This window comes from Artemia sp. Qi Xiang Cuo, chromosome 3, assembly GCF_049724085.1.
Source record: "Artemia sp. Qi Xiang Cuo chromosome 3, ASM4972408v1, whole genome shotgun sequence".
Classification (NCBI taxonomy): Eukaryota; Metazoa; Arthropoda; class Branchiopoda; order Anostraca; family Artemiidae; genus Artemia; species Artemia sp. Qi Xiang Cuo.
Genome location: NC_142796.1, coordinates 4032122 through 4050851, shown reverse-complemented (window position 1 = coordinate 4050851; position 18730 = coordinate 4032122). Strand labels below are relative to the sequence as shown.

The 18730-nt window shown below is 35.1% G+C and overlaps 1 protein-coding gene across 1 annotated transcript in view; it reads right to left on the bottom strand.

Moving 5' to 3' along the window:
* Positions 1–18730, bottom strand: part of LOC148953666 (abasic site processing protein HMCES) — a 56787-nt gene that overhangs the window by 8548 nt on the left and 29509 nt on the right. Inside the window, exons 2-4 of the mRNA XM_089087275.1 lie at positions 8994–9231; positions 6757–6957; positions 515–897 (exon numbers count right to left, since the gene is read on the bottom strand). Of these exons, the coding sequence (XP_088943401.1) occupies positions 515–897; positions 6757–6957; positions 8994–9231 (822 nt within the window). The remainder of the gene's footprint in view (positions 1–514; positions 898–6756; positions 6958–8993; positions 9232–18730) is intronic.

Genomic DNA, 18730 nt, shown 5'->3' with positions numbered 1-18730 from the left:
TGTGATTAATCGATAAGCCTTATGTACCCGACGTACGATAAACCTACAAAAAAATTGTTAACTTAGGCATTGCAATTCAACAAGTCAATATGATTTTTGTTGCGAACAGTCTCTTGTTCGCAACAAAGCGTTGAGCACGAGCATTATTAAAAATACTAGAGAGATGAGACTAGCCTATAAGCATCAATGACAAGAATCACTTATTCAGGCTTAGCAGAGCTTCCACAATAATAATAAGACTGCCCCAACAATCAAAAGCATACCGGCAGAAGCGAGATATTTATTGAATTAACAAAACAATGAGAAATTAAATAACTACTTTCGGATCTGCCTAAATAAAATCTAACTACTTAGTAATTATGTAATTTTCCTGTCTCAAGACGAAGGGTTGAAATTTGATATTCCACCCCTGTACGGTACTAACTGGCAGCCCTGCCTGGTGCTGTAAAAAATTGCTTGGGTTCAAATTAAAATAAATTATCTTCAAGATGCTACCTAAACCATGAACACTTACTTCAAGTCAATCTCTCTGTTAAGACTTGGATCTTGGTTTTTGACACTATTTACCAACGGCGAGACAGGATGAATATGCAAGTTAGACGGAGGTACCAACGACGAAAGGGCATCATTTTCATCAATATTTACATAATCCAGCCAGGTTTGAACTTGTTCATCCGACTCCAAAATCGCAGGCATTCGTTCATGTATCCAAGAAACAAGAGGATTTGACTCCATAGTAATTACAGTAAAACCGTACACTGGCTTTTTGTTTGATGGATCAATCCATTTATCAAAAAGCCCAGCCATCATGAATGGCTTTGGTCCATTCCAACCTTTCTCAGCTGACCAAAATTCTTCAACTTTACCCTCCCATGTCTCGGGTTCTTCTATTTTTATCTGAAAAATTTAACTGGGTAGAATTTTTATATAAATTTTTCTCTTGACATAACGATAATCACAATAGAGGAAAAAATACAATGAAGGCACAATTACTGCCAAAAAAGAACTAGGCTTCAAATATAGTCGTCAGGCTTATGTATATTCAGAAAATAAAACTTAACCATACGTAATTTAGAAATATTGAATTTAATCCAGTGAATCCTTTAAATTTTAGCAATTTCGTTAATTTACAAATAATTCAGCCATCACAAAATGTTTAGATTCGTTCCAACCTTTTCGGGCCGATCAAAATTGTAAAACTTTGCCTTCCCATGTCTCCTGCTATTCGGTTTTATCTAAAAAAAGCTTATCAGGGTAGAATAATTGAACAGATTTTCCTCTTTTTATTCTAATAAAAACAATAATTTAAAAAGTAAGCAAATTCATTGACAAAAAGAATAAGACTTCAAAGTCATTCGTCAAGCTTTTTTATACTTTTTTCAAATTGAAATTTAGCCATATATGTCTTGGAAATATTGAATTTAACAACATATATATATATATATATATATATATATATATATATATATATATATATATATATATATATATATATATATATATATATATATATATATATATATATATATATATATATATATATATATATATATAATTCGAACAATGGATAATAACGGGTCAAACTTTAGTAAAGAGAGTAAACTAAATAAATGATAAAGGCTGAATATTTCGATTTTGCACCCCGGATACTCTAAAAATAAAAAATAAAAAAGGAAAAACTATATGCACGAGGTATATAATAATAACTATCCACAGAACCCGTCAGAACACAGTCATAAAAGACAACCTATTGTGTACTCTTTTATAAGAGCAAGAGAAAAATGTTTCGTCCGATTCCTACAAAAACACAATCATACCCCCCTCCCCCTAAAAAAAATGCTTCCTAAATGTTTCAACTTGATCCCCTAGTCAAACAGTTCATGGTAATGAACTGTAAGTAAGGAGCGACCCAGCTCAATAGTAACCGAAACTCTAAAAAACGCAGTTTTTATACCAATAGATACATAAAAAGAATCAGATTTTTATGCTGATTTCAAATATATAAGTTTCATCAAGTTTAATCTTACCCATCAAAAGTTACTGAAGCACCTGTGAAAATTTGCCTTATTTTCGAAAAACGGGGGAAACGACCCCTAAAATTCATAGAGCTTTAATGAAAATCACTACGCATACAATTCGCCACCTTTAAATGAGACCTTATTAAAATTTATTCGCTGATTTTTGGACGGAAAACCAAAGTATTCAAGTTTTATCATTCTATTTAAGTCACTGCCTCAATTGAAAGTTTTACTCACTTTTATATATTTCTATATTTTCTTTTTACTTATAAATGGTACAACAACCTGCTCAAAGAGATTATTTACTGTATACATAGACTAGTATTCAGGAACTTTTGCTTTCTCATTAAATACTTCAGTGATTGATCTACAACCAAAATTGGCAACTAATAATTGCCAGCTGCAAGAGTTTCTGCAGAGGTAGAGGTAACCCCCCCCCAAAGGACCCTTGCAGTACAAAGACTTTATACTTTATTGATCGTAATTGTTTCTTTTGGTCTATTATTTGAAAAAAACTACGTTTTCTAAAGAGTTAAAGAGGCTGAGTTACAAGGTCGAACCTTAAAACGTACAGGGATTAGGAGGCACAGTTGGGGCTGCCGCCCCCAAACCCCCGCTTTCGCAGCCTTTAAATATAAAAAAAATTTCTTTAAACTGAAAGTAAGGAGCGACATTAAAACTTAAAACGAACAGAAATTATTCCGTATATGAAAGAGGCTGTGCCCTCCTCAACGCCTCGCTCTTTACGCTAAAGTTTTTATTGTTCTAAAAAACGAGTTTGTTAGAACAGTCAAAACTTTAGCGTAAAGAGCGAGGCGTTGAGGAGGGCACAGCCTCTTTCATATACGGAATAATTTCTGTTCGTTTTAAGTTTTAATGTCGCTCCTTACTTTCAGTTTAAAGAATTTTTTTTTATATTTAAAGGCTGCGAAAGCGGGGTTTGGGGGCGGCAGCCCTCAACTGTGCCTCCTAATCCCTGTACGTTTTAAGGTTCGACCTTGTAACTCAGCCTCTTTAACTCTTTAGAAAACGTAGTTTTTTTCAAATAATTTCTGCACGTTTTTGTACAGTTTATTACTTATTATTGCTTGACTAACTGTTAGCTGATCGTGTCAGGAGTTAAAGTTGGGGGGCTGCCGCCCCCCAAACCCCCGCTCTTGAACATTCTTGTGTTAAGGCTTTTAATTCCTGAATACTCAAATCACGTCGTACAGGGTGCCTCCTAATCCCTGTACGTTTTAAGGTTCGAACTTGTGACTCAGCCTCTTTAACAGCCCCCCAACTGTGCCTCCTAATCCCTGTACGTTTTAAGGGTCGACCTTGTAACTCAGCCTCTTTAACTCTTTAGAAAACGTAATTTTTTTCAAATAATTTAAAAAAGAAACTGAGTTTCTTTTCAAAGTATATAAAAAAGTTGCTCTGATGGTGAATCGAACCCGAGTTTTCCGCCTGAAAGTCTGAAGTCTCAGCCGCTGGACTATACAAACACAATAGTAATTGTTGTTTAGCAAATAGAAGGTATTTTCGACGCAAGCAAATTCCCAAAAATCTTGATATGTGGTTTTTGGAAAACAGGGAAGGAGTGATCAGATTGAGCTGAAATTTCGACGATAAGCTCCCAGGCCCCAGGAAAGCTTATCCTCTAAATTTCAGCCCGATCAGACAACGTTCAAGGGGGGGTTGTGGAGGGAAAAATTAACATGGGCTAATATAGGAAAACGAGGTTTTTCGTAAATGTAAATTCGGGGGATAATTTTTTCGGTCTGAAAATATCAAAAGGCCCTAACAGGTCGAATTCTGCTTCGAATGAGTCCTCATTCAACCGGATCCGGTGCCAACTGTGGCCTGTAGGCGTGGCTAAGAAAAAAAAACAGAGATGCATTGTAAGTGGCGATATTTGGTTTTTTGAAAACAGGGAAGGAGTGATCGGATTGAGCTGAAATTTCGAGGATAAGCTCCCGGGCCCTAGGAAAGCTTAACCTCTAAATTTCAGCCCAATCGGACAACGTTAAAGGGGGCTGTGGTGGGAGGGTCCAAACTTCCGGCCCAGTTTACCCCATGAAGATAAAGTCGGAGGAGGATGAAATTTTGCAAGTTTCTTAGTTTGAGCTTGGGCTACAAAATGCAATTACCGCCGTCTCTCTGCGACCTCTAGGACCTGAAATCGCTTAACATTGTGGTGGGTCGCCTCTTTATAGAGGCACAAGTGTGCCTCCTTGATAACTACGGAAAAAAAGAACACAAGCAAGAAGCAAGAACAAGCACCGAAGAACTTCAAGAAGAACAAATAATTTATATTCTACTTCCGGTTCTTCTCATGAACGTCCCAGTCATTTTGATCAGTGTTCCCAGATAGGGCGCATTTGCGACATTTCGGCTCTTTTTTGAGGAGGTTACGTATGAACGCATCGAATGAAGGCGATTTTAAACCGATTTTTACGAAAAACTGCAGCTTCGAGTCACTCGAAAAATAATGTGTTCGGTTTATTTTTACTTTTATAGCTGTGCTATTCCATACATATAACCATCTGGTAACACCAATAATGATTTTCCTTAATATTTTTCAGGCTATTCAGATTTTTCTAATTTCTTTTTTTGTAAATTTGAATTTAGGTAATCAAAACATCATTCTAATGTGTAACGAGCACAGTAAAAAAAAGATAATATACAAGGACAAGCATCACAAAACTCATAAACAAAATAAAATTATGAAAACGGGATTTATGCAAGTGGAACTGAAAGAAGAAAATGTGTTCCGAATATTTCACCTGTATGAACTACTGGGCTGCTTTGACGAAAGCCAAACAAAAAGTGAAAAATCTAAAAACAATGTGGAATTTAGAAACAAAATCATTAAGCCAGAAAACCAAAAAATTCAAAGAAATTATCAACTACACGCGAAACCGAGAAATTTTTTTTTATCCAAATGCACAATTAGAAGATCCAATTAAGTTTCTCTTGTTTAATTTAGGACGTTTTTAATTTTTTGTTGTTTATTTGGCCTAAGGTACTAAAATTTAGTTTTTAAGTATATTAACGAAGTCGCGAAGACGGGACATTACGTTAAATTTGTTTACCTTTTTTTGGGGGGGGAGGGGGGATTAACTTGTACTTTATTTCTTTTGTAATGTGTAGTATTGAATACGGTACTCGTACTGTGTTGTACTGCCTTCTTTGGCCTGTAATAAAATTATATTTACACTTTTTTCAAACTTCGAAACATTTTCAAACAAAAGCTTTATTTTGTTGGAAATAATGTAAGGTAAAGATGATTTTTGTCCTTTCAACCACGTTTGAAGACCAGACAAGAACACGAAGAAATTTTTTTTTTAAATCTTCATTCTACTTTTATTTCGTAATTATTTTTTATAGTCGGTACTGTTTTTAGATTGTCACTGTTTTTTTTTTTTTTTTCTCTTGCACGAAGGATGTCTTTTTGTTTGTATTGGCAAAATAGTTCCGAAGCATTTTTCTTCTATGGAAGTCATAGGCCTAAAATCTCGTTTCTTAGTAATCTTTGTCATGTCAGCTCAGTTGGTTTTGGTAATGGTTGTTTAGTTTATCTTTAGAACCTTCATTTGGCATCGCAAAGGCTACCCCACGAGAAAAAGGAAGATAATAAAGAAAAAAAATTCTTTTTAATTAAGCCCTAGTACATTCCCCCTTCATCTCTCTGTCCTCGGAGATAATTACTGTCTACAAAAACAATTAGTGTTCTTTAATCTATGTTCGCTAAAGATTGACCGACTGAGGGAAAGAAAACATTCTCCTTTTCAAAAAAAACAACAAAAAAATTTGTGCTGGTCTAATGGATAAAAAAAATAAGATATATGGAACTCCCCTTTTCCATAGCTAAACTTTGGAAAACGCCCAAATAGTATTCTGTGTTGATACTGCTATTGGTAATACTGTTGAACCAGATTTCCCAAAGGATGATTCGATGTGGTAAAATTCCTATTTCTCATATTGGTACGGAAACTAAAACTACTATTAAGATATCAGAATGATTTGAACAAATAATTACTTATGCTTTAAAAGAAAATTATGGAACTGTGATTTAAACTATAGCACTTTAGTTGTCTCCTGATAAAAAAGATCCCATATTGCTCCGTCGCCAGTAATTTTGCGCAAAATTTTCGAAAAGTTTTTTGGACATTTCACATTTTTAGAAAGGCTTTCTAGAGAGTTTCAAAAAAGCAGTCATATTTTTAACCATCCATGGCTTGTGCATTAAAAGAATTCAATGTTACGGAACACATAAAAATTGTCTGATTGAAGTGCTATCGACTAGCTATTACCTGTCAAATCAAGCTTGAAAATGTTGTTATCGAGCAGAATCTTTTCAACGTTGTAAGGATAAGATAACAGTCTTGTAGTTTCATCCACACCTTCCTACATAATGAAAAACAGCAGAACAAAAAGTGTTATTTTGTCACATTTTGACACCACTATTACACCCCCCCCCCCCAAAAAAAAATGATCCGTGTTTGAAAAAAGAAGAAGATCAGATATTCCCGTAGAAAAAAAATCAAGTAGTTGTTGCACAACAGCTGTGGGCGATTGTAAAAACTCTAAAGTGGATTTGAAAGTAGCAATAGACTTCTAAATAAAAAAAGTTACTCTCGCTTTTAATTAATTAAAAGAATAAAAGAGAAATTCTAAGACAATAAATGCAATGGTTTGATAGAATACTAAATTTTATGTGTCAAAAAGTGGGCACTGAAAAAAACAAATATACCGATTTTGGTTGTGGAAAACCGATGAAATACGGCTGTTTTGGCCCCTTGTCACCAGGTTTTTTGGCCTTCCATTCATAAAAACCATCACAGAGAACAACACAACGGTTTCCTTTTTTGAGAGGAGTGCTATAAAGCTTCTTAGTCTGAATTGTTTCAACCCTGCAGTTGTTTGTTGTCAATCCATGATCCTTTTGAGTACCCTGAAAAAAGGTTTTATTTTGATAAGAAAGTTACTTACTAACCTTAGCTGCCAAAGGTCAAATCCAGTTTTTAGGGGTTGAATACTTTAAAAATGATCAAAATGAAGATTAGCATATTTCTCCAGGAGACAGAATAATATATTGGTAAAGAGGGTGTTTTGCCTACCGCCCTCCCATCCAAAGAAAAGATTCCACAATTTATCGCGATTTTGCAGTTTCACTTTACTTTGACAACTAAATCTTTACAAATTAGCATTAAAACAAAAGCAAACAGGTTCAGCCAAAAAAGACAAATTGTAAATACCCTAAGAGCAAACCTAACCAGGTGTCAAAAACTTCTCTTTCGGCAAATAAATCATTACACTTAATATTCGAACAAAAACAAAGGTGATTCATAGAAAAGACAAATTGTAAATAATCCAATTCTAGATCTAATTTGTACCAATATTAGACTTTTATAAACATTTCGCAGCCCCTCTCCCGTTAAGAAAAATATACATTTTAGTTTACTGCCATTTTCTTTTCCCACAACATACAATGACTGCGACATTGCCAAACGTGCTGACAGGTTACTCACTAATTCGGGATTCTTCGTCTTTGGCTCTCAGAATGACAAAGAAAAGTTGGGAAATGGTTTATGATACAAATGATATCGAAATAAAAAGCTTTCCAATAAAACTTTAATAAAAGGCAATTTTAAAATTTTGTTTTCCTGAGAAGAAAGAGAAAATCTGTTCCAAGGACAAACCATATATTAGTGATTATTTGAAAAAGTTAGTGAAGCATAAATTCTTCGAAGCAAGGCCATTTTGCCGACGCGATTTTTTTATATAAACGTAATAAGAAGCATATGAGGAAAAATATGTCCACTTTCTTAAAATAGCGAATTTACCATGTGTTGCACAATTACTTGTGACAATATTGGGTCAATTATCTTAATTTTAATCCTATTTTCTCTAAACTTTAAAGCCTTTGTGAGAATTGCTAAAACGAATGTGTCGCAATACACGAATAGGTGAACAGCCACTAGCCGTCCAACAAGAGTGGTGATACTAGAGAAGCAGACATAGATAACTCGTGTTGTCCGCACCATATAAACTATATACCATATGCACTATATATAATAAACCATGCATCCGATCTCTTGATTCAATGCCCTCGGCTGGGAGTGCAATGCATGGTTGAGGGGTGGGGGGAGGCGGTAAATCATCCGGCACTTCCAATGTCCCCCAACATATCCGAGATTGGATCTTCTCCCTTTTAAATCTTGCATGACCTAAACCAACCCAGAACTCCACAGCTAATACCTACATGTTTCAATGTGTGAGTTCCATGTACCATTGTGCTCCACCTTCCAATATGTGAATAGTAAATACTACCAAATACTTCTCTGAATTAGATCTTCTTGTTCTTCTTATCAAATTCTTCTTTAACTATTATAACTGCTGTGGGTAGGAGGAAAACTGCTTGAAGAAAACAAAAATATAACCTTCTGGAGTTAATAAGTTTATTAATTTAACGTAACTCATCAGACCTATTGGGACAGTAAGCGAAAATGACAGTAAAAACAGAAAAATGAGCCATTTGCTGCCATGAAAGTACTATATGGTGCTATAAAAGTACTACGAAGGTAAATACATAATAAAGAAAACTGATTCGTTTCTGCTGATGCTTAAATTATGCAGGCTTTTCTTAGTTTTGACAAGATTTTTAAGAAACTAAATTTCAGCTATGGGGGGGGGGGGGCAAAATTACACCCCTGACTAACAAACACTGTTATATATTACTTATTTAATTATGAATGTATTTACTGCTACTTTTAAATTATTTTTTGCTCAGTTTGAACCTGAATCGCATTTAATACCATGTATTTCGATTCAGAAAGCATCCTTTGAACCTATGGTTTGGCCTTGCTTGTTTTTAAACATTCAAATACTTCTCCTAAACACTAACAGTTTTGAGTAAAATATAATTTCAGTCACAGCCCACCTAGAGGGGTGTTCATTCTAGCGTTGGGAAATGATGAATTAACTTACTTTATGCCAAGGTGGAATCAGCCCCCAAACCATTGGTTTAACAATGAAGTTTGTGGAGCTAGCATCAGGAACAAAATGCTTTCTGGAGACAAGAATAGGACAAACCATTGTCGGGGCCAAATTCACAGATGGATTATAGTTTGGTGAATTGTCTCCAGTGTACCAATCAGCTTTGACATATTTACCATTTTTATCCTTGTTTGCACACGCTTTACAGATAGTAGCTGGGTCTAACGTACTATAATCAAAATTGAAAATCAGCCTTCTTAATGTTTAAAAATAAAAAGTACAGATTGCTTTATACAATGTTTAGGCCCCTTCAGAGGCAGATAAATTTTTTACAACAAGGGGGGGGGGGTGTTGCATTTTATGAAGGGGTTCTAATGTAAAAAAAGATTCTCCGAAAATGTACAAATTGCATTTTTTTCTTGGCTGGAAAAAATGCCAAGTATCACTACATGCTAGATACCATGTAAAAATAAATTTTTACAATGGGAGAGGGAGTCAAAATATTTTTATGAAAAGGTTCTAATGTAAAAAAGGTTACCCAAAAACGGACAAATTGCATACAGATCTGGCATTTTGGAAGAGGGTACACGGCTAAATCCTCCCACATGGGAACCTTTAGACGCTTTTATTCATTTCGGTCTAGCAAACAAACAATATCACTTTTACAGCAACCCAAAGGATACATCTTTTCAATTCTTGTATATTCAACAAAGCATGGCATGTATTAAACTATAATGCACAATTCTTACATAATTCTTACATATGTATATCTATTGCCTTAAATATCTACTGCATGACAAAGAAACAAATATACACTATGTCTCAACCAAGATTACCAACACATAAGGAGCCAAAGGAAAAACATTAATATTAAAATTGGATCTTAGATACTGGATTTTGATATATCAATACAGATCATGAATTATAGTTTGTCTGACTTGTAAAAACGTAACAAAAATGGATATAAACAAATTCTGCATGCGTTATATGAAACTAAGAGAGGAAAGGAAATCTTAGAATGTACTGTATGCGTTTTTTGAGTTTTTTTGTGTACCCCCCCCCCCGAAAAAAAAATCTTTGAGTAACCCCCCCCCCAAAAAAAAAAAAATACTGGGTACAACCTTGACAAGGTAAAAAACTGAAGAGAGTTTACCAACGAAATAACTATGTACAAGTGAAGAAGTACAGAGGGTTTTAAGAAACATTGGAGAACAATAGAATCCTTTATATGAATATATAAGGGTATATTTAGAGGCAAAAAAGATGGTGAATGGGGGAAATATAGGCTCAAATATGCTTAAGCCTCCTTAAAATACCCAATTATCTCAAAATGTTAAGTTGGTGATGTTAATATGGAATTCTAATGTTGAAGTCTAAGAATTTTCCCAAAGCAAACAATGTTCTACTCCAAAGACCTGAAACTACATGATTAGTTTCTTCGGAAAAAATTGTGGCTATGTTGGTCATTGTGGCAAACCTGATGCACTCTGATTCCTAATCTTATCCTAGGAAAGACTGGAAAAAAATTCAATGCCTTGGATGTTCTATTTTCGAAATCTTCAACTTGTTACTAATAAAACTATTTAGGTGACTAAAGCTATTCATTTGGTTAATTTTCTTGGCACCTAATGTTACCTGAGTTTTCTTTACTTTAATTTTCAGACCTACTCTGTACTTGCTAAGCCTCTAAAAGTTCATTATTTTATCATATTTTTTACCCTGTAGGCTCAAAGGATTCGCATAATTAAAAATTAGGAGTTTTCCACTTATTGTAATGTTCCTGGGGAGGAACATTATTGTAATGTTTAAATGGGGAGGAAAAAGTCTCCTGGACTTGGATTATGCTGATGATTTAAGCATCCTAGATGAAAGTGTGAGCAAAATGAATGAAGTTTTAGATGTTTTGCGAGTTGAGGGTGCTAGAATTGGTTTGAAAATTAATGTTAAGAAGACTAAGTCACTAAGGTTAGGAATAAGTGAAGATGAAAAGGTGACGTTGGGTAATGAAAAGATTGATCAGGTGACCAGCTTCACTTGCCTTGGTAGTATTATTAGTAAAGATGGTGGGAGCAGTGGAGATATTAAATATAGAATAGCCAAGGATCAGGGTGTTTTTTTCACAGTTAAAAAAAGTCTTGAAGAATAGGAAGATAAGTCTGCAAACCAAGAATAGAATATTAGGAGCTACAGTGACGACAGTGGTCGAATATGGCTCTGAAGCATGGACGCTCCGAAAAGCAGATGAAGATTTGCTAGATATTTTCCAGAGATATTGCTTAAGGATTGTTCTGGGTACCCAGCTGACTGACCGTATTTCAAACAATAGGCTATACAAAAATGTGGTTCAATACTGCTCTCTAGGGCTATAATGAAAGAAAGGTTGAGGTGGCTAGGGCACGTTGTGCGGATGAAGGATGACAGATTCCCAAAGATTGTTCTTTTTGGCAAACCATCTAGGGCTAAACGGAAAGCAGGTCGTCCCCGTCTGGGGTGGGACGACGTCATAAAGAAAGATTTAAAGGAAATGGGAACTTCGTGGGCGGGTGTAAAAATGGAGGCTTTGAATAGATTGGGATGGAGAAAGAGCGTGCGTAGCTGTGTTGGCCTCAGGCACCTTGGTGCTGCGGTGAGTTGTTAGTAGTAGTAGTAGTAGTAATGTTCCTAGTAGTCTTTATTGGATTCCTAAGGACAAAGACCATCAAAATCATTAATGATTGTTCTGCTTGAAAAAAATTAAGACATAGCATTTTTTTTCCAGTCAGAGATATAACTTTGACTAGAGTTAATATGGCAGTACAGTTAGGACTGTTTAATATGCTGATTAGCCTACTCTTTTCTTCTGTTTCACAGCCTTTGTAAGGGCGATTTCAGGTAGGTCTGTCACTTAATTTTTTTTTTAACTTTGAGGCCCCATTCAGTCCCCTTGGACATGCAAACATGGCTGTGCAAAGGGAGGAGTGACTGGGGCAAGCTGCCCTGGGTGCAATGGCTTGGGAGGGGGTAGCACAGCTGGGGCTTTTTTCTATTTGTGTTCAAGTCAGGAGGGGACGCTGTAGTTATTTTTCCAGCCATAACTACCCTAGGAACATCCCTGATTCCAAGGACATCAAAATAAAAGTACGTTTTGCAATTTTAGGTTTATTCTAGCTGAAAGACATGTTCTGAGACTTTTTCTTCTGGTTGTATCAAAAGTAAGGAGGATTTAGGACAGTGCGATATTTTTGTCAGAGTTGCCACACAGATCCAGGAAAATGAATAAGCAAAACTAATTGATTAAATTTGACAACACTTTTTGTCCATAAGGATTAAACATTAACACTTAATTGATTCCCAAACACAACTAGACTTTCAAAGAAAGCTACACTTTCTTCAGTTGTTTGGTGACATGCTTATAGCTTATTTGTTGCTGGTATGTTTCTTTTTCTTAGATTTGGTACCCACTACTACCAAAACTGCATAGCTGCATATGAAGGTATTTAGGGTTAAAAATTAAATTCCTGATTTTTCCTAATTTTTAAACACATATATGGTTGAGTAAGTTCCCACTTAAGGAATTCCCACTTTCTTGGTATTTTTATAGTTAAAATAAAACTAAACTGAGAGCTAAAGATTCCCTGCTCTTTGTTGCATGTCCTACTTAGACTATTTTTATGTTTTTAAATTAAGTACCTGTTTCATAGCCTTGAAATTGCTGAGGAGAGGAATTTCCAATATATCCCATTTTCTGGGTAAATATGCCTCAGCTTACAATCTGACATAAATTCTACTAAACCTGTCTGAAGAGTAAAATACAGATTACTCCAAATCAGAAAGAGATATATTTACAGATAAAATAAACAATAAAAACACATCAACTGCCAGATAAATCAATGAAGTTTGAAAGGGGCATTTAGTTAAAATTACTCAAATCTGGAAATTGAACTAACAAACGAAAAAATGTAGAACAATAATTTGAACCCAATGACAGTCTAGAGATAGAGATACTTACCAAATAAGATAGAGATACGTTTACAGATGAAGCAAACAACAAACACATCATGACTGTCAGATAAAGCAACAAAGTTTGAAAGGGGAAGAACGCTATTCAGTTACAATTACTCAATACTAGAAATTGAATAAACAATGGAAAAAATAAAGAACAATGATTTGAACCCAATGACAACCTAGAGATAGAGATACACTGACCAAATAAGATAGATACATTTAAAGATGAAACAAACAATAAACACAATATGACTGTCAGATAAAGGAACAAAGTTTGAAAGGGGAAGTGGGCTATTCAATTACAAGTACTCAATACTAGAAATTGAACAAACAAAAGAAAAAAAAATAAAGAACAATAATTTGGACCCAATGACAGCCTGTTCACCATATTTACCACTAAGATAAAACAAACTTCTTTGCCTGTGACTTGAAAGCAGGAAAACTAAGAGGATTTTGTACACAGTAAGGCAGCATATCCCAAACATGCAGACTATAATTGCTAATTACAGCAGATGCTTAGATAATACTCCTAGATTCCTGAGTTATATTATCTGTATTTCTATCATGCTGATGATGGTCCCCATTCTAAATGAAAATATTTTCAAAAGTAGAGGTTATTATACTTATATGAGAAAAGGTATCTTGGCAGTGATGAATTTGGGGTAAATCCAATAAAATACTCTTTTTTAAAATGTCCATGGATGGTGACCTCATCAGAATAATTAAATTCAGATAAAAGTTCCACAGCTTTAGTACTTGAAAAGGGGTTAGGTTACAAAAATGAAACTTTCAGTAATAAATCCAGGACCAAAAAGATAATCTGGAAAGGTATTACCAAGATTCTATGTTAACCCTCTTCTGAATTCTAAGGCTTAGAAATTTGAATGCTTGACCTATTGAAATTTTGACAAAACAATATTTTACCTTAATTTTCAGTTATCAATTTCTTTTTCAGTACTGTTCTATTAGCCAAGGCAACACACATCGAGAAAAGCACAAATCAGATAGCCATTACCCGGTAATTGGATGTCTGACGCAGCTTAAACAAGGGTCTCTCACTCGGGAAACTATATTCAAACTTTAGCTTTTTTGGGTTTAGGGGGGTAAAAGTACCTTGGTTAGGTTCCATATTTAATATGTGCTATACTTTAACCCCACCCCCTAATGTGCAAATATATAGCCCCAATTTATTCATAAACTATTATGTGTTCATCCTATTTTGTTTCATTTCATTAGCATTAACCAAACTTCACAAACTATCCAGGAAACAAGTTAATGCTAATAAAGGTATATGCAAATATGCCTGGAGAGGGGTTAGCAAGAAGGAAGAGTCGTGTAAATACCTTCATTTGTACAAGAATTACTTTTTAAAGAATGAATGTAGTGGCCCTGGGTGCAAACTCTTGCATTCCAGGGTGTGAGACAGTTTTAGAAGTAGGCTTTGCTTTGGTGAATGCAGTCAAATCCACTTGAAATATGGATACAAATCTTTTAAAAAGCTCTTAAATAGTGCCGAAAAAAATTTAAACCCACAGTCTGCACCCCCTCTAATTCCTTCTTTCATCAGTTTGGACCTGTCAAAAAATGATTTACATCAAACCTTCCCACCACTACATCAAAGGTCAGTGAGATACCGCAAGCAGTTCAGCTCAATGAAAACAAATTCTCCCCCCTCCAACAGTGCCAAGAAAACTCTGTCAAAAAACTAGAGTCACCGAGCCTGCCAAGTGACACACCAGTGTCCATTGAAGCACCACCACCAGCTCATTCCAGGGAATTTAAGACCCGCACTGTATTCTATCACCACAAAGAAGACCCTACTTCCATTCATTTGTTCCCAGGTACTTCAGGTTATGGAAGCATCAAATTACGTGACTCTAGTGTAAATTAGTGTTTTAGTTCTAACTTATGTCCCCCAAATCCCAACTTAATAATATCCCCATAATTTGTCTGCTGTCCTCCTTTTCTCTCAAGCCCAATCCAGCCCCGCCTTTTATTCCTGCTTCTCAAACAAATCCCAGCCTTCATCCCGAAAAACATGCCTCTCCTCTCCCAGATCCACGTTCCTCCCACCCCCCACTGTCTCCCACAATGAACAAACAAAAAATTGCCCTGTTTAGTAACCGTTTTACTTCCCCAAAGTTGCTTGTTACAAACGCCGAAAGCCTAAATTTTAACAAATTGATTGAGCTAGAGGCCCTCTGTCAAGTACACAAAAGTGATGTAATTGCTGTAACTGAGGTCCAAGCACAGAACCCTGATTTATTGAAAATTAATAACCACCCCCAATTCACAAAACTGCGTCCTCATAATCACCCCCTAGGTAAAAAGGGAGGTGGAATACTATTATTTGTAAATAATTATACTTTCCTAAATTAATTCATGCTCCCAACCTTTCAGATTATGATAAAATTATTTGGGTAAGTGTAAGACCCAAAGTTTTACCACACCCCTTTAATTTGATTGTGTTTTGCTGCTTCTATTATTCCCCAAATCAAAACACTGCACAAAGACAGCGATTCTACCAACAACTGCATAGTAGTGCCAACTTTGTCCTTTGCAAATTCCCAAATGCCAGTATTTTCTTACTAGGTGTTGCTAATGATCCTAAGTTAAATTCCGTTTGTAGTTCCCTAAACTTAAAACAAACAGTAGAAATACCAACAACAAAAGGATATTCTACCCTTGATTTGATTTGCACCAATATGCAGGCATTCTATACCCCTCCTGTCCCCTTGCCCCCCATTAGGAGGAAGTTAACATTTTTGTTTATTAACGAAGCCTCTCAACAGCTTTAATCATACTTTTTCTGTTACCGAGTTCTCTTATTGCCCAATTTCCAATGATGGCCTTTACACATTTGGATCTTGGATTACCAATGAAAACTGGCTGGCTCTCAAAGGAAAAAATAATGTTAATTTTAAAGTCTCTGAATTCCAAAATCTGATTAAAACAAAATACATTAATTCCTTCCCTGTGAAAAAAGTAAACACATGTTCTAATGACAAACCATACATTACTAGCCAATTGAAAAAAATAATTACAATTAAATTGAATCTACTAAAGAGTGGTAAAACATCCGAAGCGAACTCACTACATAACATTATAAAAAAAGAAATAAGTAAATCTGCTTCTTCATATTACAAATGCAAAGTCCAGGATTTATTTTCTACAAAGCCAAAACAATGGTATAATAGAATAAAGAAAATTTGTGGGAAAACACATAATAATGTAGATTTCCATTTCTAAGAAGACCCTTCAGTTACAGCCAATGATCTGAACAGGTTTCTTTCTTCCATAGTTCAGAACCTCCCTCCCCTTTCTTTTGACACTCCTTATGATTTGTTTTCTCTCAATTTTCCCATTATTTTGCCCTTGGATGTGAGCACAAAAATTAAGAACATTTAAAAGTGTAGTACATGTCCACTAGACATCCTGATTGTACTAATTAAATCCTTTGCTGACAATCTCTCAGAGCCTTTGTCCTTACTTTTTAATGAAACTACCTTTACTGGTAAATTTCCAAATTGTTGGAAATTAGGTTTTTTTACTCCCTTAAAAAAGAAAGGTAACAATAAAGATTTAGATGGTGTCCGTCCCATTACTCTTAGTCCAGTTTTTTCGAAGTTATACAAAAGCTTTTTAGCTGAGTGGTTGAAAGTAAAGATAATCCCAAATGTTGACCAAAGACAACTTGGAAACCTATGCTCTACATCTACTACCCACTATCTTGTTCACCTTATGGACACAATATGTAACACACTCGAAAAACCCAATACCTGGCTCAATGTTATCTCTGTTGACTTGCAAAAAGCTTTTGATTTAATCAACCACAATATACTATTAGAAAAGCTATCTAATGACTTTCAAGTTGACCCTTATTTAATTAGAATAATTGTGTCTTTCCTCTCTAATAGAACACAAGTTGTGAAATACCTGAATGTATATTCTGATCAACTCCCAATTCATAATGGTGTGCCCCAAGGAACCCTCTTAGCTCCAATTTTATTTCTTACAATGATAAACAACCTTGGTGTTTATTTTCCAGATAGATGGAAATTTGTTGGTGATCTAACTATCTCAGAGAGACATGTTTCAAAAATTCAAAAAGCAAACCAATGGACATCTTGGAATCAACATCAGCTGAAGCTCTAACTGATGATATGAAAGTCAACCCTTTAAAGTCAACTGTTCTTACTATTAATTTCCTTAAAACTCCCCCTTCTTTCTCCTGTCCAATCCCCCCTAAAATGTCTGTTACCACTATGAAATTACTGGGCATTACCATCTCAAGCAACTTAAAATGGGATTGTCGTATTAATGACATCTTAAAACGTGCAAATGCTGCATTTTCCCTTCTTAAACTCCTTAAAAAATTTAAATGCCCTAAATTTGAGGATTTTTCTGTCATTTGTACACCCAACCCTTGAGTATGCCTGTCCTGTTTGACATCCTGGCATTTCCATTGAATTGTTGGACAGAATAGAGGCAGTCCAAAAAAGGTACCTAAGAATTATCTTCAATGAGGGTAAAGTACCTTATATTTCCCTTCTTAGGAGAGCTAATCTTGTCACCCTTAAGGAAAGGAGAGCAAAAATTACCTTGCGTTTTGCTAACAATGCCCTTCATAACCCTCAAACAACTCCCCTTTTCCCTGGTCAATATTCACCCCTTTGACCCTGCCTCCCGTGTTCTGTGTCAACAAAAATCCCCCTTCGTACCCCAATAAGAGTTTGCACTGAAAGATATAGAAGAACTTTTATCCCTTACTTAGTTGACATTTTCAACCAGTGAATCTCCACAGCCTCCCCCCCACTCACTTTTTACCTCATAGTTATTAATTTTAATGCCCATTTTGCAAATTTGAAGGTTTTTTATTTATGTTTTTTAGTCACTAGCTAACTCATGTTTTTGTTGTTTTTTTTTGGAATTTTTGCTGACTTGACATTGGCCTTCTAATTTTATGAGTTTAATTTGTTTTGTTTTTAACATTTTTACGTATTTGACATTGACCCTTTTATAATTTTATGTTGTTGTTTGATTGTTTGTTTTTGTTGTTCTTTTTTTGCTTTATTTGATGCTAAAGTGTAAATTTGGCCCTTTTGGGCTTGTGATAGCCATTTTTCAGCAATAAATCTTATCTTATCTTACGTCTTGCATGTTGCCTGGCTACTAGAACAGTACCTCTTTTTCTCTGGTTTTAGTTCTTAAAATGCAATTCCTGTCATTTGAGTAGAATTTTAAGGCATATCAATGTTTTTTTTCTAAATTCAGGAAATGTATTTACAAATTTTTGAAACCTCACAAACTGGGACTGAGCAAAGTTGTGAAGCTAGAAACAGTTTTCTTGTAGACCTACTTAATTTAAGCAGAAGATCTATTTTGCAAGGTTTTGCTTTTGTAACACTAATTTTTTTAAAGTCATCAAAGGTCAGGGCCCTCTAGACAGAGTAGGAGTGGAGGTAGGAACTTCAAAATACCTTTCAGGACATACTTTAGTCTGTAGACCCATCCCTGAAAATTTCATACTCCTACCCTAACCCCATTCCAAGATAGCAAGAAGGGTAAATATATTGCAGTTCATATTATTGACTAACAAATAAAGTCAGCATACAACCTGATGCCTTTTTTATGCTCTTTACAAATATAATAGTCATTTTTGTTGCAAATGAATTTTACCCCCACCCCTATTTAGGGTAAAAAACTAGTGTCCAATTGAGCAAAAATATGTAACACTAAAACCC